We start from the raw sequence: 25,000 nt of genomic DNA, 5'->3' as shown, positions 1-25,000 counted from the left end.
TTAGTATTGTAGTTTTTGTTGTTGTTGTTAAAGCTGTGTTACTGTTAAAAAACTGTGGTACTGTTTTAATGTGTACAATCAAGCAGAGTCAAATGGTTTACAGTTGACTTTACACCGTTATCGATGTGTCACTCACTCCTCTGTCATGTTCGTGCACTCTCTCTCTCTCTCTCTCTCTCTCTCTCTCTCTCTCTCTCTCTCTCTCTCTCTCTCTCTCTCTCTCTCTCTCTCTCTCTCTCTCTATCATCATCATCATCATCATCATCATCTCATAATCAGTGGGGCTAGGAGTATTTCCTTTCCTGACCATGTGACCTGACCAGGAGAAACTCTAAACTCCTAGCCCTAATCCTCAGTACTTAGGCCAATACATGGCAGCCATTTTGACATGGCGGCCATTTTGAATGACCAAGTACTAGCTAAGTATGATTCTGCTGCTATCAAAACACTAAACTTTTCCACCAGACAGTGATGTATACAGGTTATACTAAACAGTGTATACTACAGTGTACTAATGTAGATACTAAACAGTGTATACTACAGTACTACTGTAGATACTAAACAGTGTATACTACAGTGTACTACTGTAGATACTAAACAGTGTATACTACAGTGTACTACTGTAGATACTAACCAGTGTATACTACAGTGTATACTACAGTGTACTACTGTAGATACTAAACAGTGTATACTACAGTGTACTACTGTAGATACTAAACAGTGTATACTACAGTGTACTACTGTAGATACTAAACAGTGTATACTACAGTGTACTACTGTAGATACTAAACAGTGTATACTAGAGTGTACTACTATAGATACAAACCAGTGTATACTACAGTGTACTACTGTAGATACTAAACAGTGTATACTAGAGTGTACTACTGTAGATACTAACCAGTGTATATTACATACTAACGAGAAAGGCCCAGTTATGACAGAAACACAGATGTATGCACATAAATTGCTAGATAGAAGCAAAGTATTTGTCCCAATAAGCTTCACTAAGAGATCTCTCAACAAGGAAGGAAAAGAGGGAGGGAGGGAGGGAGGGAGGGAGGGAGGGAGGGGGGAAAGGAGGGAGGGATGGGGGAAAGGAGGGAGGGAGGGATGGAGGGATGGAGGAAAGGAGGAAAGGAGGAAAGGAGGGAGGGATGGAGGAAAGGAGGGAGGTGAGGGATGGGGGAAAGGAGGGAGGTGAGGGATGGAGGAAAGGAGGGAGGGAGGGAGGGAAGAAAGGAGGAAGGGATGTAGGAAAGGAGGGAGGGATGGGGAGAGGAGGGAGGGATGTAGGAAAGGAGGGAGGGATGTAGGAAAGGAGGGAGGGATGGAGGAAAGGAGGGAGGGATGGAGGAAAGGAGGGAGGGATGGGGGAAAAGAGGGAGGAAATGAGGGAGGGATGGGGAAAGGAGGGAGGGATGGGGGAAAAGAGGGAGGAAATGAGGGAGGGATGGGGAAATGAGGGAGGGGGGGGAAAGGAGGGAGGGAAGGGGGAAAGGAGGGAGGGATGGGTGAAGGTAATTTTCTCACTGGAATGCTCCCAGATATATACGCGTTCTCTCTCTGATTCAGTACTCGTGCAATAAGTATATGTGTGACTATTATATTTCTGTCAAGTGTCTCACTCCTCAAGTTTGGCCGTGTGTAATGTTGACGAGGACCTATCTGTTCAGGCACCACGGCGTTATATTATGACTGATATTGCACCTGCCCAATGAAACGTGTCCGTTTCAAGGACCTTTGACCCAGGAAGTAGATACATTTTTGTCTTGTCATGGCACAAGTAGACGATGTCATCCTTTTGTGTGTATCACAGCAATGAATGAGCAACATCTTGTGGTATTTCCAAACAGCATCAAATAAGTATTGTTAAGTTCAGACTGTATAGTGCCTTATAATACTCGCCTATTTTGATAAACGTTTAAGTTATGTTAGTAATAATTGTGTGTTATGGTATGTATGTATGTTAAATGTCCATTGTGTGTGTAATGTAAAGGATTTCGTTGTTATGGTTGTTTTTAGTATGTTATGATATGTTGTGGGAGTTTATGGAAGAGTTGTTAAGGAACGGGGGAGTTTTCTGTTTTTCATTCACCACTTCTCTCATTCACCTTCATCTAGGCAACAAATGACCAGCCTAGTAAATGTCTTTGGTTTAAACCCCATAATGGTCAACAGCTAACCTAGTGTAATGTCTTTGGTTTAAACCCCAACATGGTCAACAGCTAACCTAGTGTAATGTCTTTGGTTTAAACCCCAACATGGTCAACAGCTAACCTAGTGTAATGTCTTTGGTTTAAACCCCAACATGGTCAACAGCTAACCTAGTGTAATGTATTTGGTTTAAACCCCAACATGGTCAACAGCTAACCTAGTGTAATGTTTTTGGTTTAAACCCCAACATGGTCAACAGCTAGCTAACCTAGTGTAATGTCTTTGGTTTAAACCCCAACATGGTCAACAGCTAACCTAGTGTAATGTCTTTGGTTTAAACCCCAACATGGTCAACAGCTAACCTAGTGTAATGTCTTTGGTTTAAACCCCAACATGGTCAACAGCTAACCTAGTATAATGTCTTTGGTTTAAACCCCAACATGGTCAACAGCTAGCTAACCTAGTATAATGTCTTTGGTTTAAACCCCAACATGGTCAACAGCTAACCTAGTGTAATGTCTTTGGTTTAAACCCCAACATGGTCAACACCTAACCTAGTGTAATGTATTTGGTTTAAACCCCATCATGATCAACAGCTAGGACCTGAGATAAACCTCAGCATGGGATTTTAAAATGTGTTATCTGCACAAATATGTGGATGAGAGTTTTTTTCTGCATCCTATGGCACCCTATTCCTGATAGAGTGCACTACTTTTGACCAGGGGTCATAGGGCTCTGATCCAAAGTAGTGCACTATATAGGGAATAGGGTGCCATAAGGTTCTGTTCCAAAGTAGTGCACTATATGGGGAATAGGGTGCCATAGGGCTCTGGTCAAAGTAGTGCACTATATAGGGAATAGGGTGCCATTTAGGACATAGGCGTAGTGTTTTTGGGGTATTGAGTCCTGACAATCTGTCAAGTCCGTCAAGCTTGACTGAGTCAGTGACATTCTTTTGTTCCAAAATGTCACGTTGTTTCGTTTTTTTTCTTCATGGCGCTTAGTACGTATTCTTGTATTCCCCTCGAGACTTCAATTTGACTCCTGTGAAAGTTGCCAATTCCAACAGAACCCCATTATGGGTTTGGACACAGACAGAGAGAAAACAAACAAGCACAGTAACTCAGCTACACTTCTATATAAAGATACATGACAATGGCTTCGACATTGTCTTTTGTTGTAACTCTGGCCCAGTCAAACCACCACCACCACCACAACCACCACGTTTGTGCTTTTTGCATTCCATTCCCAGTTGAAACCTCCCTTTTTATTTAAAGAAAACAGTAAAACTTCTTGTCTGACTGTGTCTGTCGCAGTATATTCTACATATGGGACTAGGGTGCCCTTTCAGACGAATCCTGTGTTAATTAGAATTCCGTTGTCCGTTTTCCCCCCGGCTGTCGTTGGTCATGTGACAAAGCTCCGGTTCTTATTGTTACTCTCTACACTGTCCTCTATGTACGACACAGGAAAAAGCATCGTTTTGGATCTCGCTCATTCATTCTTCACAACTTTGTGTTGTCCACCACCTCGCTGTACATCTTACAGTGACACGGATCGTCGTGTGCGTCCCAAAAACGACACCCTATCCCCTTTATAGTGCACTACTACCCATAGGCACAGGTCAAAAGTAGTGCACTATATAGGGTAATAAGGGAGCCATTTTGGGACGTAAACGGTTGTCTTTTTATATGCATGGTATTGGTAGCCTTCCAGGACTTTTGAGACGGTCCCTTGGCAAACACCTTGATGGGAAGATTTAGCACTTTCTCTCTTTGTACTATGCACTACTACTATACTACTACCACCTTGTTGATTCTGTTCAGACACGGGTTCAAATACTTCAAGCGTTTGCTCTAGCCTGCCAGATGGGCGGGGTTTGTGTTTTTTTTTTTTTTTTTGCGACTCTTCTATTGGTTCCGTTGCTCCAGGCAAGCTCAATCAAGCCCAGATACAGTATTTTGAAATGATGTCTGATTCTGATATCACTCCCCCCAAACTATGTTACTTGAACTTGTGTTTGTCAGTCAAGATCAACTCTAGATGCTTACTACATTGTGTATATGTAAATAACACAGAACACGAAGAATAAAATCTACAAATAAATAACTATTAAATAAATAAAACAGATTTTAATGAAAGCTTCTATCACGGTCACTTATGTGTAATATGTCACCCTCTGGTCATGCTACCACAAAATAAAAATATAAACTATCACATAAATGAATAAATCAATTGTTATTTTCCCCCCAAATGTATCATGTAGATGAATACAACTGGAGTTTATTAAACAAAACGTTTTTTTTTAACAGAATAATGCGTGTTAAAAGGAAATAATCAAATTACCTCTGAACAACCTGTACATGTAAACGGTTTTCTGTTTTGAGTGAAACAAGTGCTGTGTAATTTTTCTTCAGTTCCCTACGGCGACACTGGGGGGGGAAAGACCTGGGGGGGGGGAAAGACCTGGGGGGGGGGGGGAAAGACCTGGGGGGGGGGAAAGACCTGGGGGGGGAAAGACCTGGGGGGGGAAAGACCTGGGGGGGGGGAAAGACCTGGGGGGGGAAAGACCTGGGGGGGGGAAAGACCTGGGGGGGGGAAAGACCTGGGGGGGGAAAGACCTGGGGGGGGAAGACCTGGGGGGGGGAAAGACCTGGGGGGGGGGAAAGAGGTCTGTATGAAATTCTGTTCTTTGTCGACACAAGTTTTTTTGTTACAAATAAACTCAAGTGAAAAAAAAAAATTTTGGTGCTTCTACTTGTGTTAGAGGTTAGTATGATGTGTGAATGTTCGAGAGGACTACGAGAAAGAGAGAGAATGTACCAGCATGTTTTCTTTGTTCATGACAGAATGTTTGTTTATTAGTTACCACCTGCAGTATTTTTCACAATTCTCCAATTGAAATAGACAGCTGCTGTGATGTGCAGTGAAGTTGATGTTAGAGCAGATGTCTCGTAACCCGAGGTTGTGGGTTTCAACAACTATCATTGTCACATAGACCAGAAGAATTGGCTGTGATATGAGAGAGGTTGTGGGTTTCAACAACTATCATTGTCACATAGACCAGAAGAATTGGCTGTGACATGAGAGAGGTTGTGGGTTTCAACAACTATCATTGTCACATGGACCAGAAGAATTGGCTGTGACATGAGAGAGGTTGTGGGCTTCAACAACTATCATTGTCACATGGACCAGAAGAATTGGCTGTGACATGAGAGAGGTTGTGGGTTTCAACAACTATCATTGTCACATGGACCAGAAGAATTGGCTGTGACATGAGAGAGGTTGTGGGCTTCAACAACTATCATTGTCACATAGACCAGAAGAATTGGCTGTGATATGAGAGAGGTTGTGGGTTTCAACAACTATCATTGTCACATAGACCAGAAGAATTGGCTGTGATATGAGAGAGGTTGTGGGCTTCAACAATTAGCATTGTCACATGGACCAGAAGAATTGGCTGTGATATGAGAGAGGTTGTGGGCTTCAACAACTATCATTGTCACATAGACCAGAAGAATTGGCTGTGATATGAGAGAGGTTGTGGGTTTCAACAACTATCATTGTCACATAGACCAGAAGAATTGGCTGTGATATGAGAGAGGTTGTGGGTTTCAACAATTAGCATTGTCACATAGACCAGAAGAATTGGCTGTGATATGAGAGAGGTTGTGGGTTTCAACAATTATCATTGTCACATAGACCAGAAGAATTGGCTGTGATATGAGAGAGGTTGTGGGTTTCAACAATTAGCATTGTCACATAGACCAGAAGAATTGGCTGTGATATGAGAGAGGTTGTGGGTTTCAACAATTATCATTGTCACATAGACCAGAAGAATTGGCTGTGATATGAGAGAGGTTGTGGGCTTCAACAACTATCATTGTCACATAGACCAGAAGAATTGGCTGTGATATGAGAGAGGTTGTGGGCTTCAACAACTATCATTGTCACATAGACCAGAAGAATTGGCTGTGATATGAGAGAGGTTGTGGGCTTCAACAACTATCATTGTCACATAGACCAGAAGAATTGGCTGTGATATGAGAGAGGTTGTGGGCTTCAACAACTATCATTGTCACATAGACCAGAAGAATTGGCTGTGATATGAGAGAGGTTGTGGGTTTCAACAATTAGCATTGTCACATAGACCAGAAGAATTGGCTGTGACATGAGAGAGGTTGTGGGTTTCAACAATTATCATTGTCACATAGACCAGAAGAATTGGCTGTGACATGAGAGAGGTTGTGGGTTTCAACAATTATCATTGTCACATAGACCAGAAGAATTGGCTGTGACATGAGAGAGGTTGTGGGTTTCAACAATTAGCATTGTCACATAGACCAGAAGAATTGGCTGTGACATGAGAGAGGTTGTGGGTTTCAACAATTATCATTGTCACATAGACCAGAAGAATTGGCTGTGATATGAGAGAGGTTGTGGGCTTCAACAATTATCATTGTTACATAGACCAGAAGAATTGGCTGTGATATGAGAGAGGTTGTGGGCTTCAACAATTATCATTGTCACATAGACCAGAAGAATTGGCTGTGATATGAGAGAGGTTGTGGGCTTCAACAACTATCATTGTCACATAGACCAGAAGAATTGGCTGTGATATGAGAGAGGTTGTGGGCTTCAACAACTATCATTGTCACATAGACCAGAAGAATTGGCTGTGACATGAGAGAGGTTGTGGGTTTCAACAATTATCATTGTTACATAGACCAGAAGAATTGGCTGTGATATGAGAGAGGTTGTGGGCTTCAACAACTATCATTGTCACATAGACCAGAAGAATTGGCTGTGATATGAGAGAGGTTGTGGGTTTCAACAACTATCATTGTCACATAGACCAGAAGAATTGGCTGTGATATGAGAGAGGTTGTGGGCTTCAACAACTATCATTGTCACATAGACCAGAAGAATTGGCTGTGATATGAGAGAGGTTGTGGGCTTCAACAACTATCATTGTCACATAGACCAGAAGAATTGGCTGTGATATGAGAGAGGTTGTGGGCTTCAACAACTATCATTGTCACATAGACCAGAAGAATTGGCTGTGATATGAGAGAGGTTGTGGGTTCGATGTCAAAATAAGAAGAGCAGTGTAGAAAGTGTAAAGCTGTGAAGAAGTTGGTGACAGGGGCGTACCACAGATTCACAGGGCCCCCCGCAAGGTCTGAAAAAGCCCCCCAACATAGATTGTTTTATTCCATTTATTTTCCCAGGAAATGGCTAACTTCTTACAATTCTACAAATTTTGCCAATGGCGCAAAGAGAACATTTTCCATTTTTATAGCTAATCTCATGCTATTCTACACATTTGGCCAATTAAATTACTAGAGAGGCTATGTCATAATCCCTCAACGTTCCAGAATGGGGGGGAAATGTCAGCCATATTGGTCAGGGAGAAATCCAAACCAGTCTAATTGGATTGAATGGCAGTATAGGCATAATCCTCTACTGTTTACTTATGCAGTTATATCAGAAATGGTATCATATAATTATTATTCTTATTATATGTGTTTAACAATACAAAACAACAACATACAGACACTGGCGGATTTACCATTAGGGGCCTCAGGAGCTGGACGTAAAAAAAGTATATTTTTAAAAATTATACTTAAAAAAAATCTCCACTTGAGACCCACCCACGCTCCGCTCGAGGCATAATAAATCAATAAAAACATTCCCCATCAAAATCGGTCAGATATCTGTTTTTTTACATGGGCTGCGTCTCAATCCACTTCATCTGTCGATGTCGGCCTTCCGCATCTGTGGTGGGAGGTGGCAGAGCTACAGCGCTGTTTGTCATCTCAAAAATCGGTCTTCTCACAACAACAAAAAACTGTCTGTAAACCGAACGGTTTGGTCTACAAATTAATATGACCCCTCTATGGAAAGATGAGACTCTCACGAACACGATGGTGTTCTCCATTTTTGCAGGACTCGTCTGAAGACAACCCGGTACTGGGCTGAAAAATGAATGGAAGTGAATAGGACATTTCCAGGTCAAAGGTTAACAGGTAATGTTTATACAGGTAGCTTTTTTATATCTTTCAGACGTAGAACAGACACTTCAAAACATACTTCCTCTCTTGATAAACATTTTGACTATCTGTTTTTCCATGTAAGAATCTGTTATTCAATACATTTAAATTTATTTTGTTTAAAAAAAAGTTTACCTACAGGGGTCCTTAAATTCTAAATCAAATAGCAAAAGGATCCTTGCATTGAAAGAATTCCATATATTAACTTAGTAGTAGTCTTGCATTGCCACACCTCCAGAATCATGTCGCCTCCCTATGTATGCTAGTTTGCAACATTGCATAAAATGGAAGAAAAATCGGGAGGAAACTTGTAGTTTTGTCAGAAGTGTGCTCTATATGCAAAATCAACTTTTGTCAACATGAGCTCCCGAGTGGCGCAAGTGGTCTAAGGCACTGCATCTCAGTGCTAGAGGTGTCACTACAGTCCCTGGTTCGAATCCAGGCTGAAATCTGGCCATCATTGTAAATAAGAATTTGTTCTTAACTGACCTGCCTATTAAAGGTTGACAAGCACTGTTGCGCCTACAACACTAATCTGGGAGGCATCACTGATTTACACCGGCTCTCCATCCCTAATTTAACTATTATTTAGTAAAAAAAAGACAAGTGCTGCTGAGAAAACTGCCATCGTCATGGAGACAGAGGACATGTAGGTGTAGCCCATCTATCTGAAGCTGTCTATCCCAAAATAATATGGCATGTTGCCGCCGTGGCAGCATATGGTATGTCATACGCTTTTGTTGTTGTTGACACATGAAATGGTAATATATGTTTACAGTTAAATGACATATTTATTAGAAACCATTTTTTTCTTTTTATGTGCACGCAGAGAAGCGGGGGGCCTTAGACTGGCCTTTGCCTGGGGCATCCAAATCACTAGGTCCGCCCCTGCCTGCCCAGACCCACCTGGTCACCCACATATCCAGCGCAGCATCACTCAGACACATGGCCTCAAACTGCACCAAATTGAAGCATTTGACCTTTCCATTGTATTAAAGATGGAGGATTGGTTGATTTACCGTTTTTTAAGTTACTTTTCTTATCAGTCATCTTAAAATAACGTTATCGTCCAACTCATCAGGTATCTCACGCCACACACATACCATGTCTTGAAATATGCAGACATACGGATTCCAAGTAAAAATGTACATTGTGATATTTCTGACAGGCAACTTTCTACCGCCGCCCATAACTTTAGAACTTGATAGCGTTCCCAGAAGGCATGGATTATTGAGTCGTTGTTCGTTAACAGATGACTCTGCCGTTGTGCTGTAGAATTTGGTAATTTTGTCTCATGTAATAAATTCTATACATTCGTTTATACTGGATTAAACATACATTTTCGTTAATTGTAATTTCGTTGGTTATGTTCCAGCATTCCCTCCACCTTGTGCCAGTATCAGTTATTTTAACATTTTGGTTGTAATAGTTTATATTTTTTACTAAGAGATTGTCAGTTGGATATGCTCTGCAAGGTTTTGTATATCTTACCTATCATATGAATATCCTTTTCTTACTCAAATAGGATTCCCTCAAGATTGCTGTGACGTCCAAAATACTTCAAATCCGACATTTCTTGATATGAAACTTTTAAATTGCATGTATTAGTAAATAACTACCATTGGTCATTCCAAAAGTGCTTTTTAATTCTGTCTAGGAAATACATGTATTTCCTATTACCAAGTAATTTACGGTTTCTGTGCCATTAGTATTAAGGACAAATGTATCGGTGAATTCCCGAAAAGCTATCCAAGGATTGTTCAATAGGGTGGTGTTTTTAGGGAGGTTCTTGTAGAATGTTTCATTGTCTTCCATATTGTTGTAGTGTTCTTAACTATGACGTTAATGTTCTAAGTTGTATCCTTTGAAAACAGAAACGTTCTGTAGGGTGAGTATGCGCATCTTCAACATGTGATTATTGTTCCGCTTTAGCGCATTTAACTGTAAAAGCCCTGGGTGGCAAATTGATACAATAACAAGTCTGGAAGGTTAAAAATTACACGCAGATTTAGGAAGATGTAAAAATGACCTTATTGTTCTATGAGTTTTATTAGCACATATAAAGACGGAGTATACTTTTTTTTAAAGAATGTCTTCGGTGGGGTAATTGGTATTACCGAGAGAAAACAATTTAAACTTTCGCAACCATACCATTCTGAAGAGGTTTTTTCTACGTGTAAGATTTATGGGAAGATTGTTCCATTTAATCAGATCTGCTTTCATATTGTTAAGTTATGGGATAAAGTTATCTTTATATATAGGTTGTCACCAGGGTTGGGGAGAAACGGATTACATGTAATGTAAACATCCGTTACATTACCAGCAAAAAATATTGTAATCAGATTACAGATACATTTGCAAAACTAGATGATCACTTTGAGGATTACTTTTAAATTCAGAAAGAATGTTTGCGAAAAAAAAAATTTGTTGACACTTCTGTTTTCTCAGTGGAAAAAAAGGCGCAAATTTAAGTTTGTACCACTTGAGCGAGTTTGACCGCAAGTCAGAGACTGCCATGATGACACACCAAATGTGTTTGATCAATCGCTGGAAAAGAGCAGAAATAGGCTTTTGTAGGCTACAGTCCAGGCTGTATCTTCCAATGGTGTGACTGCTGTTGGCATCCAAAGATTATACAACGTGAATACACGCTTGGAGGTAAGGATGACAGCAGTGGCGTAGTCTACGGCGATACGGATATCACTTATTATTGATATGTACAAAGCGCATTGATGTGAATCACACTGCTGCTCTCATGTAGCTATTTGCGTCTTACAGATTGTGGTTGTTGTGGATGGCTGTTCACAAATCTCAATGTGTATTTAAACCCAATAATGGTTGAATTCAAGAAGTTTAAACTCCCTATCAATCATTGTTTTTGAAACCAGTGGACAGACAGTGGGCAAATGCGCTCTTGCAACAGCTGCATAGTGCGGATCCCAGCCTATGGAATAAAAGTGGGGGCTTTTATGGCTCAATCTAATTCATGCTGATAAAATAAATACATCTAATGGAAACGTGCTCAATCTCACACTTTTGATTGACTTAAAAGGGTACTATGTAGTTGTTACATGCATTTTTGGATTTATAAATGATATTATATATATATATATATATATATATATATATATAAATATATATATATACAGTTGAATTCGGAAGTTTACATACACCTCAGCCAAATACATTTAAACTCAGTTTTTCACAATTCCTGACATGTAATCCTAGTAAAAATTCCCTGTTTCAGGTCAGTTAGGATCACCACTTTATTTTAAGAATGTGAAATATAAATATACCCATAAGTTGGGTGAATTGTGGCCCATTCCTCCTGACAGCGCTGGTGTAACTGAGTCAGGTTTGTAGGCCTCCTTGCTCGCACATGCTTTTTCAGTTCTGTCCACACATTTTCTATGTGATTGAGGTCAGGGTTTTGTGATGGCCACTCAAATACCGTGACTTTGTTGTCCTTAAGCCATTTTGCCACAACTTTGGAAGCATGCTTGGGGTCATTGTCCATTTGGAAAACCCATTTGCGACCAAGCTTTAACTTCCTGACTGATGTCTTGAGATGTTGCTTCAATATATTGACATCATTTTCCATCCTCATGATGCCATCTATTTTGTGAAGTGCACCAGTCCCTCCTGCAGCAAAGCCCCCCCACAACATGATGCTGCCACCACCGTGCTTCACTGTTGGGATGGTTTTCTTCAGAGACCAGAGAACATTACTCCAAAAAGCACGATCTTTGTCCCCATGTGCAGTTGCAAACCGTAGTCTGGCTTTCTTATGGTGGTTTTGGAGCAGTGGCTTCTTCCTTGCTGAGCGGCCTTTCAGGTTATGTCGATATAGGACTCGTTTTACTGTGGATATAGATACTTTTGTACCTGTTTCCTCCAGAATCTTCACAAGGTTCTTTGCTGTTGTTCTGGGATTGATTTGCACCAAAGTACGTCCATCTCTAGGAGACAGAACGCGTCTCCTTCCTGAGCGGTATGACGGCTGCGTGGTGTTTATACTTGAGTACTATTGTTTGTACAGATGAACGTGGTACCTTCAGGCATTTGGAAATTGCTCCCAAGGATGAACCAGACTTGTGGAGGTCTACAATTCTCTTTCTGAGGTCTTGGCTGATTTCTTTTGATTTTCCCATGATGTCAAGCAAAGAGGCACTGAGTTTGAAGGTAAGCCTTGAAATACATCCACAGGTACACCTCCAATTGACTCAAATGATGTCAATTAGCCTATCAGAAGCTTCTAAAGCCATAACATCATCATGGAATTTTCCAAGCTGTTTAAAGGCACAGTCAACTTAGTGTATGTAAACTTCTGACTCACTGGAATTGTGACACAATGAATTATAACCCAAAACATAAGCTTGTTTTTTCTCCAATGTCTGTTAACATTGTAAATGTAAACAAACACTGTATAGCCTCATAACATGGTTAAAACAATACTTTTGATATCATGGATGGTCAGTCCTGGTTACATTTCTCCAGGCCCATCCCTCAGCTTCTCCAGGCCAATCAGTCCACCATGACAATAAATATCATAAACAAAAAAGTAGGGCTGGCTAATAAGTCCTTCGTTTTGGGGTCATGCTCAGATAAAACTATTTACTTCCATATGTCAAAGTCCTGTTCTTGAAGATCAAGGGGTATAACATGTATTGGATCGACTGTAATTCTGATAGACTTTGGTTTTTAATGTGAAGATATAATTTAATAGTATTATTGTATGTAGTAGAAAGCGATGGGTTAGTTAGAAGAAGCCTACATAACCAACCCATAAAGTACAATGTAACGCTATGTAAACTTTAACATTGATTTATCCTGCAATCGACGTCGTTCAATTGGTAACATACATTTTTATCTTCTTCTAATGCCTCTTAAGGGGAAAAGTAATCTAAAAGTAACTGAATGTAATCAGATTACGTTATTGAGTTTGGGTAATCCAAAAGTTAAGTTACTGATTACAATTTTGGACAGGTAACTAGTAACGGATTACATTTAGAAAGTAACCTACCCAACCCTGGTTGTCACTTATTAAACATTGTAAGTATTTGATATTTGTTGTGGTCCATCTAAAGGATTGATGTAGATCATGAGTTATTCTTTTTCTTAAATAATATAAAATTGTCAACCTAAAATAGTTATATAAATCGTAAATACAGTTTATAAGGGTTTTATATACATTTTCTTTATAGACTCTAAAATATGTAAACAGACCATAAATGTTCACATTTTTGACTGGAAAGCCTAGTGTGCTATTATGATACAATCAGTCCTTGTTGCATTTACAACTTGTCTAAGTCATATCAACTGATTTCATCCCAGTGTTTGGCTGTGAATTAACTGCATTGTTTGAATGGAATGTTGGCATATTGGCAGTTAATTAAAAAATATATGGAATCATTCCTCTTAAACTGTCTGGCTCGCTAGCTAAGAAATATCGTGCAGATAAATTCTTTAAACTTCGTTATTTTACACCATGTCTTTATAAACAGCACTGGCAAAGCATGGTTGACCAACTCCCTGACCAACATGGCTGCCCCTTTATCCCATCATAAGCAGGTTCATGTCCATTCTAGTATTGTAATTCCTAATTCTATGTCTATCCCATCATAAGCAGGTTCATGTTCATTCTAGTATTGTAATTCCTAATTCTATGTCTATCCCATCATAAGCAGGTTCATGTTCATTCTAGTATTGTAATTCCTAATTCTATGTCTAACCCATCATAAGCAGGTTCATGTTCATTCTAGTATTGTAATTCCTAATTCTATGTCTAACCCATCATAAGCAGGTTCATGTCCATTCTAGTATTGTAATTCCTAATTCTATGGGGGGCAACATCCAGGTTTAGAAGTTGCCTTCCATCCAAGAGGTTATGAGTTCAAAACCCCATCTCTTCTTCTTTAGTAGACTTTTCTGTGAACGTCGATGTCAAAAAATTACAAAAGGAAGTGTAATGAGAGTGAAGAAGTCCATGGCTCTGGCGTAAGGATCTCATCAACCAAAGCACAGGGATGTAGGTTTGAACCCAGTTCTGTCTCTCTATCATGGGTTGTCTCTGCTGCAGAGCCAGCCAAGGCTGCTGGGATTGGCTGTCACACGTAGGACTGTGCTGCAGAGCCAGCCAAGGCTGCTGGGATTGGCTGTCACACGTAGAACTCTGCTTCAGAGCCAGCCAAGGCTGCTGGGATTGGCTGTCACACGTAAACTGTCTGGAAGGGAGCGATAAGCGTGAGTGGTCAATCGTGGGGTTCCGGAACAATTTTAGCCTATTAAAATACTGAGCTTTTTCCCATAGATGTTCCTCCCGAGTACAGCAGTGGTTCAGTAGAGGAAACTGAACACTTCCATCCCTGTCAGTGTCACTGCACAGCCAGGCCAACTGTGATACAAGTCCGTATTCCATGTCCATCCATGTCTGAGGACGTCGGGAGATGACATGGAACCCGGCCACTAGGGGCAGCAGTGAGTGCTGTTACCTTCAAGTAGGTTTCATCTGCCTCTGATTCCAAAAGTTTCAAGTTTGAAACCAGCAATATAAAGTCGTTTTTGATATTTTTTGTTTTAAACCTAATCACAAACATTAACCCTTACCATTCAGAGTTATTGGCTGAACTTAGGCATTAACTCTGAATGTTTTATGTAAAGGTTAACGTTAACCTAAAACACTTTTAAAATTTGAGAAATATCTAATTCTGATATGTGAGCGCTGGAACCACTCTGATCAACCCTGTCCCGGCAACCCTACACTTCAGGGGCAAGAACCATAACACAAAGCCAACAGCTCCTTTACACCTGGATCAGATCTCTGACTACATTTGTCAAGAAGAAATGAGGAGGGACCAAAAAAGACAAGCTCAAGACTTGAACCTAGCTTGAGAGTGAGTGACAGCCTCAGGACTCTGGCATCTCTGTCTGGGAGTGCTCCATAAGAAAGGAGTTGTAGGCTCCAACCCTGAGCAAGGCTCTCTGGAGCACGGTTGGAGGTTCTAACCCCAGTCAAGGCTCTGCAGCATGGTTGGAAGTTCTAACCCCAGTCAAGGCTCTGCAGCATGGTTGGAAGTTCTAACCCCAGTCAAGGCTCTGGAGCACGGTTGGAGGTTCTAACCCCAGTCAAGGCTCTGGAGCACGGTTGGAGGTTCTAACCCCAGTCAAGGCTCTCTGCAGCATGGTTGGAGGTTCTAACCCCAGTCAAGGCTCTGCAGCACGGTTGTAGGTTCTAACCCCAGTCAAGGCTCTGGAGCACGGTTGGAGGTTCTAACCCCAGTCAAGGCTCTCTGGAGCACGGTTGGAGGTTCTAACCCCAGTCAAGGCTCTGCAGCATGGTTGGAAGTTCTAACCCCAGTCAAGGCTCTGCAGCATGGTTGGAAGTTCTAACCCCAGTCAAGGCTCTGGAGCACGGTTGGAGGTTCTAACCCCAGTCAAGGCTCTGGAGCACGGTTGGAGGTTCTAACCCCAGTCAAGGCTCTCTGCAGCATGGTTGGAGGTTCTAACCCCAGTCAAGGCTCTGCAGCACGGTTGTAGGTTCTAACCCCAGTCAAGGCTCTGGAGCACGGTTGGAGGTTCTAACCCCAGTCAAGGCTCTCTGGAGCACGGTTGGAGGCTCTAACCCCAGTCAAGGCTCTCTGGAGCACGGTTGGAGGCTCTAACCCCAGTCAAGGCTCTCTGGAGCACGGTTGGAGTTCCTAACCCCAGTCAAGGCTCTCTGGAGCACGGTTGGAGGTTCTAACCCCAGTCAAGGCTCTGGAGCACGGTTGGAGGCTCTAACCCCAGTCAAGGCTCTGGAGCACGGTTGGAGGTTCTAACCCCAGTCAAGGCTCTCTGGAGCACGGTTGGAGGTCCTAACCCCAGTCAAAGCTCTGCAGCATGGTTGGAGGTTCTAACCCCAGTCAAGGCTCTGCAGCATGGTTGGAGGTTCTAACCCCAGTCAAGGCTCTGGAGCACGGTTGGAGGTTCTAACCCCAGTCAAGGCTCTGGAGCACGGTTGGAGGTTCTAACCCCAGTCAAGGCTCTGGAGCACGGTTGGAGGTTCTAACCCCAGTCAAGGCTCTTGAGCACGGTTGGATGTTCTAACCCCAGTCAAGGCTCAGGAGCACGGTTGGAGGCTCTAATCCCAGTCAAGGCTCAGGAGCACGGTTGGAGGCTCTAACCCCAGTCAAGGCTCAGGAGCACGGTTGGAGGTTTTAACCCCAGTCAAGGCTCAGGAGCACGGTTGGAGGTTCTAACCCCAGTCAAGGCTCAGGAGCACGGTTGGAGGTTTTAACCCCAGTCAAGGCTCAGGAGCTTCCCCCTGTAAACTCCAGAGCATGGTTGCAGGTTGAAACTCTGGTTAAGTCTGAAGATCATGCCCTCTGCTGGTCAGCAGGTCAAAGTGAGACAAATTAGCTACTGTGGGTTTAAGTTATCAGGCACAGAAACCGCCAGGCGCCAATGATTCATTGTCTGCAATTATTAACACGTCCGTCTAATTTAGTCCGGATTCAATACGACCACACTGCATACTGTATGTCGACTCAATTGGAAATTACCTTTACATTGTGTGTAGCCGACAAAGCGCGACACTAATGGTTTGTTTACATAACGGGTTAGGAGAATGAGGTTAAGGTTAGAAAACGGGTTAGGCTAAAATGCAACAGTTTTCAATAACTGTTGTTCCCGGTGCCATCTAGCCACTAGCGTAAACAAACCTCCAGTATCACAACACGGGCCTTTAACTACCATCACGCTCACTCCTGCCTCGTCAAATCATTCATTCTACCTATACAACACGCTCACTCCTGCCTCGTCAAATCATTCATTCTACCTATACAACATCACGCTCACTCCTGCCTCGTCAAATCATTCATTCTACCTATACAACATCACGCTCACTCCTGCCTCGTCAAATCATTCATTCTACCTATACAACACGCTCACTCCTGCCTCGTCAAATCATTCATTCTACCTATACAACATCACGCTCACTCCTGCCTCGTCAAATCATTCATTCTACCTATACAACACGCTCACTCCTGCCTCGTCAAATCATTCATTCTACCTATACAACATCACGCTCACTCCTGCCTCGTCAAATCATTCATTCTACCTATACAACATCACGCTCACTCCTGCCTCGTCAAAACATTCATTCTACCTATACATCACGCTCACTCCTGCCTCGTCAAATCATTCATTCTACCTATACAACATCACGCTCATTCCTGCCTCGTCAAATCAAAACAAACAAAGCAGGACATGAAAGTTATTTATTGTTTTCCTTACAGCAGTTAGCAATACTTTTTTAAAAAGCAAGCCCCAAAAATAAATAAAAATATTAAATTAAATAATTAGATGACCCCGTGTTTTTATTCAACACAGCGACAGTAGCAACTCTGTTTCACATGTTAATTAAGAGGACAGAGAACTCAATTATCTAGTTGCTTCCTCTTCTCGTCTCCTTTCCTCAACTCCTTTACTTAATCCGCACTGATCTGGCACTGAGCCAGACAAATTAAAGCAATATCAAAAATGGCCGATGTCTTTTGTGTGTGTGTTCGCCTTCACCTTTCCAGTCCTTTCAGGTCAGTGTGAATGGAGGATAAAGGAAAGGAGACGAGTATACAAGGAAACGAGGAGAGGAAGCCGCTTTGAGAGTATGGAGACGCGGCCGAGGAGCAGAAGCAGTAGACGACAGCTAACATGCGGAGAGGGAAAACACTGGCACCCTATTCCCTTATAGAAGTGCACTACTTTTAACCAGGGCCCTGGTCTAAAGTAGTGCAGTATATAGGGAATAGGGTGCCATTTAGGGCACAGTCTGGGACGGGGGATGCATTCATATTCAAAATAATCCTCAGGTAGATACAGCAGATTCCAAAACGCTACTGTGTTGTAGGGCTTGTTTAGAAAAGAAGAAGCTCTGTTTGTTTTGGTAATATACAAAGAAAAACATGTGTTTTTGTGTTTTTATTCTTTTTTTAAACGCAATCAGGTGACAAATCGTTTTTGTTTTGAATTCCCTGACTTATGAGAAAGCACTGGGTAACCACCACAACTCATGATAACCCTTCTTCAGGACAATACAGTCCAATCTAAATGGTCCTCTGCCCAGCCCTCTTTCCTACGACCCAGGGAGAGGACACACACACACACACACACACCCCTGTACATCCCACAGCTACACTCACACACACATACATCAGTGCATTCATTTGTCATCTCTCCACCCCTCTATCATTTTCCTTTAGGGCTGCGGGGCTCCCATGTGCTCTTGCTGGCGGTAAGGAGGCCTGGGAGGGCCACATAGTCTTTCTGGAAACGGGAGTTGGGCGTTCTCTGTCTCTTCCTCTCTCCCTGGGTCGTGAAGAAGGCGTCCTGGAAACGCATGCTGGATGCCGTCGACTGGAGAGAGGAGAGAAGGAGAGAGAGGAGAGGGAGGAGAGAAGGAGAGGGAGGAGAGAAGGAGAGGGAGGAGAGAAGGAGAGAAGGAGAGGGAGACATCACACAGGAGAGAAGGAGAGGGAGACATCACACAGGAGAGAAGGAGAGAAGGAGAGGGAGAAGAGGGGAGAGAAGGAGAGGGGAGAGAGAAGGAGAGGGAGGAGAGAAGGAGAGGGGGGAGAGAAGGAGAGGGGGGAGAGAAGGAGAGGGAGGAGAGAAGGAGAGGGGAGAGAGAAGGAGAGGGGAGAGAGAAGGAGAGGGGAGAGAAGGAGAGGGGAGAGAGGGAGGAGAGAAGCAGAGGGAGGAGAGAAGGAGAGGGAGGAGAGAAGGAGGGAAGGAGAGAGAGGAGAGAGAGGAGAGGGAGGAGAGAAGGAGAGAAGGAGAGGGAGGAGAGAAGGAGAGAAGGAGAGGAAGGAGAGAAGGAGAGAAGGAGAGGGGGGAGAGAAGGGGAGGGAGGAGAGGGGAGAGAAGGAGAGGGGAGAGAAGGAGAGGGGAGAGAAGGAGAGGGGAGAGAAGGAGAGGGGAGAGAAGGAGAGAAGGAGAGAAGAGAGAGAGGAGAGAAGAGAGAGAGGAGAGAGAGGAGAGAAGGAGATAAAGATACAAGTGTGGTATATACAGCAGAGTCCATACAGTCAGTCTAGTATAGTAGTATAGTACATACAGTCAGTCTAGTAGTATATACAGTCAGTCTAGTATAGTAGTATAGTATATACAGTCAGTCTAGTATAGTAGTATAGTACATACAGTCAGTCTAGTAGTATATACAGTCAGTCTAGTATAGTAGTATAGTATATACAGTCAGTCTAGTATAGTAGATAGTCAGTATAGTAGTATAGTATATACAGTCAGTCTAGTATAGTAGTATAGTATATACAGTCAGTCTAGTATAGTAGTATAGTACATACAGTCAGTCGAGTATAGTAGTATAGTACATACAGCAGAGTCCATACAGTCAGTCTAGTATAGTAGTATAGTACATACAGTCAGTCTAGTAGTATATACAGTCAGTCTAGTATAGTAGTATAGTATATACAGTCAGTCTAGTATAGTAGTATAGTATATACAGTCAGTCTAGTATAGTAGTATAGTATATACAGCAGAGTCCATACAGTCAGTCTAGTATAGTAGTATAGTACATACAGTCAGTCTAGTAGTATATACAGTCAGTCTAGTATAGTAGTATAGTATATACAGTCAGTCTAGTATAGTAGTATAGTATATACAGCAGAGTCCATACAGTCAGTCTAGTATAGTAGTATAGTATATACAGTCAGTCTAGTAGTATATACAGTCAGATTAGTATAGTAGTATAGTACATACAGTCAGTCTAGTAGTATATACAGTCAGATTAGTATAGTAGTATAGTACATACAGTCAGTCTAGTAGTATATACAGTCAGTCTAGTATAGTAGTATAGTATATACAGCAGAGTCCATACAGTCAGTATAGTATAGTAGTATAGTATATACAGTCAGTCTAGTATAGTAGTATATAGATCAGAGTACATATAGTCAGTCTAGTATAGTAGTATAGTATATACAGTCAGTCTAGTGTAGTAGTATAGTATATACAGTCAGTATAGTATAGTAGTATAGTATATACAGTCAGTATAGTATATAGTATATACAGTCAGTATAGTATAGTATATACAGTCAGTATAGTATAGTATATAGTATATACAGTCAGTATAGTATATTATATAGTATATACAGTCATCCTAGTAGTATAGTATATAGATCAGAATCCATACAGTCAGTCTAGTACATACAGCAAAGTCCATACAGTCAGGCTAGTATAGTAGTATAGTACATACAGCAGAGTCCATACAGTCAGTCTAGTAGTATAGTATATACAGTCAGTCTAGTATAGTAGTATAGTATATACAGTCAGTCTCGTATAGTAGTATAGTATATAGGTCAGAGTACATATAGTCAGTCTAGTATATATCTATTTTCTACAATGCTGCCATCATGGAAATCTAATGTTGTACCAGTCAAATTGCCAGGGTTAGCGACTCCTAGACAACTATAGATTATATTACCAGGGTTAGAGTCTCTATAGATTACATTACCAGGGCTAGAGACTCCTAGACAACTCTATAGATTATATTACCAGGGTTAGAGACTCTATAGATTATATTACCAGGGTTAGAGACTCTATAGATTATATTACCAGGGTTAGAGACTCCTAGACAACTCTATAGATTATATTACCAGGGTTAGAGACTCTATAGATGATATTACCAGGGTTAGAGACTCTATAGATGATATTACCAGGGTTAGAGACTCTATAGATGATATTACCAGGGTTAGAGACTCTATAGATTATATTACCAGGGTTAGAGACTCTATAGATTATATTACCAGGGTTAGAGACTCTATAGATTATATTACTGGGTGAGAGACTCTATAGATTATATTACCAGGGTTAGAGACTCCTAGACAACTCTATAGATTATATTACCAGGGTTAGAGACTCTATAGATGATATTACCAGGGTTAGAGACTCTATAGATGATATTACCAGGGTTAGAGACTCTATAGATTATATTACCAGGGTTAGAGACTCTATAGATTATATTACCAGGGTTAGAGACTCTATAGATTATATTACCAGGGTTAGAGACTCTATAGATTATATTACCAGGGTTAGAGACTCTATAGATTATATTACCAGGGTTAGAGACTCTATAGATTATATTACTGGGTGAGAGACTCTATAGATTATATTACCAGGGTTAGAGACTCTATAGATTATATTACCAGGGTTAGAGAGACTATAGATTATATTACCAGGGTTAGAGACTCCTAGACAACTCTATAGATTATATTACCAGGGTTAGAGACTCTATAGATGATATTACCAGGGTTAGAGACTCTATAGATTATATTACCAGGGTTAGAGACTCCTAGACAACTCTATAGATTATATTACCAGGGTCAGAGACTCTAAAGATGATATTACCAGGGTTAGAGACTCTATAGATTATATTACCAGGGTTAGAGAGACTATAGATTATATTACCAGGGTTAGAGACTCCTAGACAACTCTATAGATTATATTACCAGGGTTAGAGACTCTATAGATGATATTACCAGGGTTAGAGACTCTATAGATTATATTACCAGGGTTAGAGACTCCTAGACAACTCTATAGATTATATTACCAGGGTCAGAGACTCTAAAGATGATATTACCAGGGTTAGAGACTCTATAGATTATATTACCAGGGTTAGAGAGACTATAGATTATATTACCAGGGTTAGAGACTCCTAGACAACTCTATAGATTATATTACCAGGGTTAGAGACTCTATAGATGATATTACCAGGGTTAGAGACTCTATAGATTATATTACCAGGGTTAGAGACTCCTAGACAACTCTATAGATTATATTACCAGGGTCAGAGACTCTAAAGATGATATTACCAGGGTTAGAGACTCTATAGATTATATTACCAGGGTTAGAGAGACTATAGATTATATTACCAGGGTTAGAGACTCCTAGACAACTCTATAGATTATATTACCAGGGTTAGAGACTCTATAGATGATATTACCAGGGTTAGAGACTCTATAGATTATATTACCAGGGTTAGAGACTCCTAGACAACTCTATAGATGATATTACCAGGGTTAGAGACTCCTAGACAACTCTATAGATGATATTACCAGGGTTAGAGACTCCTAGACAACTCTATAGATTATATTACCAGGGTTAGAGACTCTATAGATTATATTACCAGGGTTAGAGACTCTATAGATTATATTACCAGGGTTAGAGACTCCTAGACAACTCTATAGATTATATTACCAGGGTTAGAGACTCTATAGATTATATTACCAGGGTTAGAGACTCCTAGACAACTCTATAGATTATATTACCAGGGTTAGAGACTCTATAGATTATATTACCAGGGTTAGAGACTCCTAGACAACTCTATAGATGATATTGCCAGGGTTAGAGACTCTATAGATGATATTACCAGGGTTAGAGACTCTATAGATTATATTACCAGGGTTAGAGACTCTATAGATTATATTACCAGGGTTAGAGACTCTATAGATTATATTACCAGGGTTAGAGACTCCTAGACAACTCTATAGATGATATTACCAGGGTTAGAGACTATGGATGATATTACCAGGGTTAGAGACTCTATAGATTATATTACCAGGGTTAGAGACTCTATAGATTATATTACCAGGGTTAGAGACTCTATAGATTATATTACCAGGGTTAGAGACTCCTAGACAACTCTATAGATGATATTACCAGGGTTAGAGACTCTATAGATGATATTACCAGGGTTAGAGACTCTATAGATGATATTACCAGGGTTAGAGACTCTATAGATGATATTACCAGGGTTAGAGACTCTATAGATGATATTACCAGGGTTAGAGACTCTATAGATGATATTACCAGGGTTAGAGACTCTATAGATGATATTACCAGGGTTAGAGACTCTATAGATTATATTACCAGGGTTAGAGACTCCTAGACAAATCTATAGATTATATTACCAGGGTTAGAGACTCTATAGATTATATTACCAGGGTTAGAGACTCTATAGATTATATTACCAGGGTTAGATATTCTATAGATTATATTACCAGGGTTATAGACTCTATAGATTATATTACCAGGGTTAGAGACTCCTAGACAACTCTATAGATTATATTTCCAGGGTTAGACTCTATAGATTATATTACCAGGGTTAGAGACGCTATAGATGATATTACCAGGGTTAGAGACTCTATAGATGATATTACCAGGGTTAGAGACATTATAGATTATATTACCAGGGTTAGAGACTCTATAGATTATATTACCAGGGTTAGAGACTCTATAGATGATATTACCAGGGTTAGAGACTCTATAGATGATATTACCAGGGTTAGAGACTCTATAGATGATATTACCAGGGTTAGAGACTCTATAGATGATATTACCAGGGTTAGAGACTCTATAGATGATATTACCAGGGTTAGAGACTCTATAGATGATATTACCAGGGTTAGAGACTCTATAGATGATATTACCAGGGTTAGAGACTCTATATATTATATTACCAGGGTTAGACTCTATAGATTATATTACCAGGGTTAGAGACTCTATAGATTATATTACCAGGGTTAGAGACTCTATAGATTATATTACCAGGGTTAGAGACTCTATAGATTATATTACCAGGGTTAGAGACTCCATGACATCTCTATAGATTATATTTCCATGGTTGCCATGGCGTTACGTTATTTACACTATATATACACAGAAGTATGTGGACACCCCTTCACATTAGTGGATTCTATTTCAGCCACACCCCTTCCTGACAGATGTATAAAATCAAGCACTCAGCCATGCAATCTTCTTAGACAAACATTGGCTGTAGAATGGCCTTACTGAAGAGCTCCAAACCGGCCCTGGAAGCAACGTCAGCACAATAATTGTTGGTTATGGGTTTCCATGGATGAACAGCTGCACACAAGCCTAAGATCACCATGCACAATGCCAAGCGTCGGCTGGAGTGGTGTAAAGGTCAACGCCATTGGACTCTGGAGCAGTGGAATCGCGTTCTCTGGAGTGATGAATCACACTTCACCATTTGGCAGTCAAACGGACGAATCTGGGTTTGGCGGATGCCAGGAAAACAATACCTGCCCCAATGCACTGTAAAGTTTGGTGGAGGAGGAATAATGATCTGGGGCTGTTTTTCATGGTTCGGGCCCCTTAGTTCCAGTGAAGGGGAATCTTAACACTAAAGCATACAATGACATTCTAGATGATTATGTGCTTCCAACTTTGTGGCAAAGGTTTGGGGAAGGCCCTTTCCTGTTTCAGCATGACAATGCCTCCGTGTACAAGGCGAGGTCCATACAGAAATGGTTTGTTGAGATCGGTGTGGAAGAACTTGACTGGCCTGCAAGGAGCCCTGACCTCAACCCCATCGAATGCCTTTGGGATGAATTGGAACGCCCCACTGCGAGCCAGGCCTAATCGCCCAACCTCACTAATGCTGTTGTGGCTGAATGGAAGCAAGTCCCCGCAGCAATGTTCCAACATCTAGTGGAAAGTCTTCCCAGAAGAGTGGAGGCTGTTATAGCAGCAAAGGGGGGACCAACTCCATATTAATATCCATGATTCTGGAATGAGGTGTTCGACGAGCAGCTGTCCACATACTTTTGGTCATGTATAATAGCATCATATCACTATAAACAATACAGGACCAGACAGGCCAGTAGATGTTTAGCGAGTACAGTACTTACGAGTCGCCCTTTCACCTTTTTGGGAAGGTCTTCATCCAGAGTATAGACGTCCTCTCTCTTAGCTACCACCTGGGAACCATCCTCAAACTCCAC

General features: G+C 41.2%; 1 protein-coding gene and 1 long non-coding RNA gene across 2 annotated transcripts in view; one reads left to right on the top strand and one right to left on the bottom strand.

Annotated features, from left to right (window-relative positions):
• ptprda (protein tyrosine phosphatase receptor type Da) overlaps nt 1-25,000 on the top strand; it is a gene marked incomplete at its 5' end in the record, with an annotated part of 79,991 nt that overhangs the window by 29,325 nt on the left and 25,666 nt on the right. Inside the window, 1 exon segment of the mRNA XM_038987396.1 lies at nt 3,558-3,579. Coding sequence (XP_038843324.1) covers nt 3,558-3,579 — 22 coding nt within the window.
• On the bottom strand, nt 17,448-25,000 carry LOC120042572. The gene is made up of 2 exons (XR_005476165.1): nt 24,908-25,000; nt 17,448-18,599 (listed from the first exon to the last, which is right to left on the bottom strand). It is a non-coding gene; the product is annotated as an uncharacterized LOC120042572 (long non-coding RNA).

Source organism: Salvelinus namaycush, unplaced genomic scaffold, assembly GCF_016432855.1.
Source record: "Salvelinus namaycush isolate Seneca unplaced genomic scaffold, SaNama_1.0 Scaffold715, whole genome shotgun sequence".
NCBI lineage: Eukaryota > Metazoa > Chordata > Actinopteri > Salmoniformes > Salmonidae > Salvelinus > Salvelinus namaycush.
The sequence above is the reverse complement of the archived record's forward strand: the minus strand, read 5'-3'. Positions and strand labels throughout refer to the sequence as shown.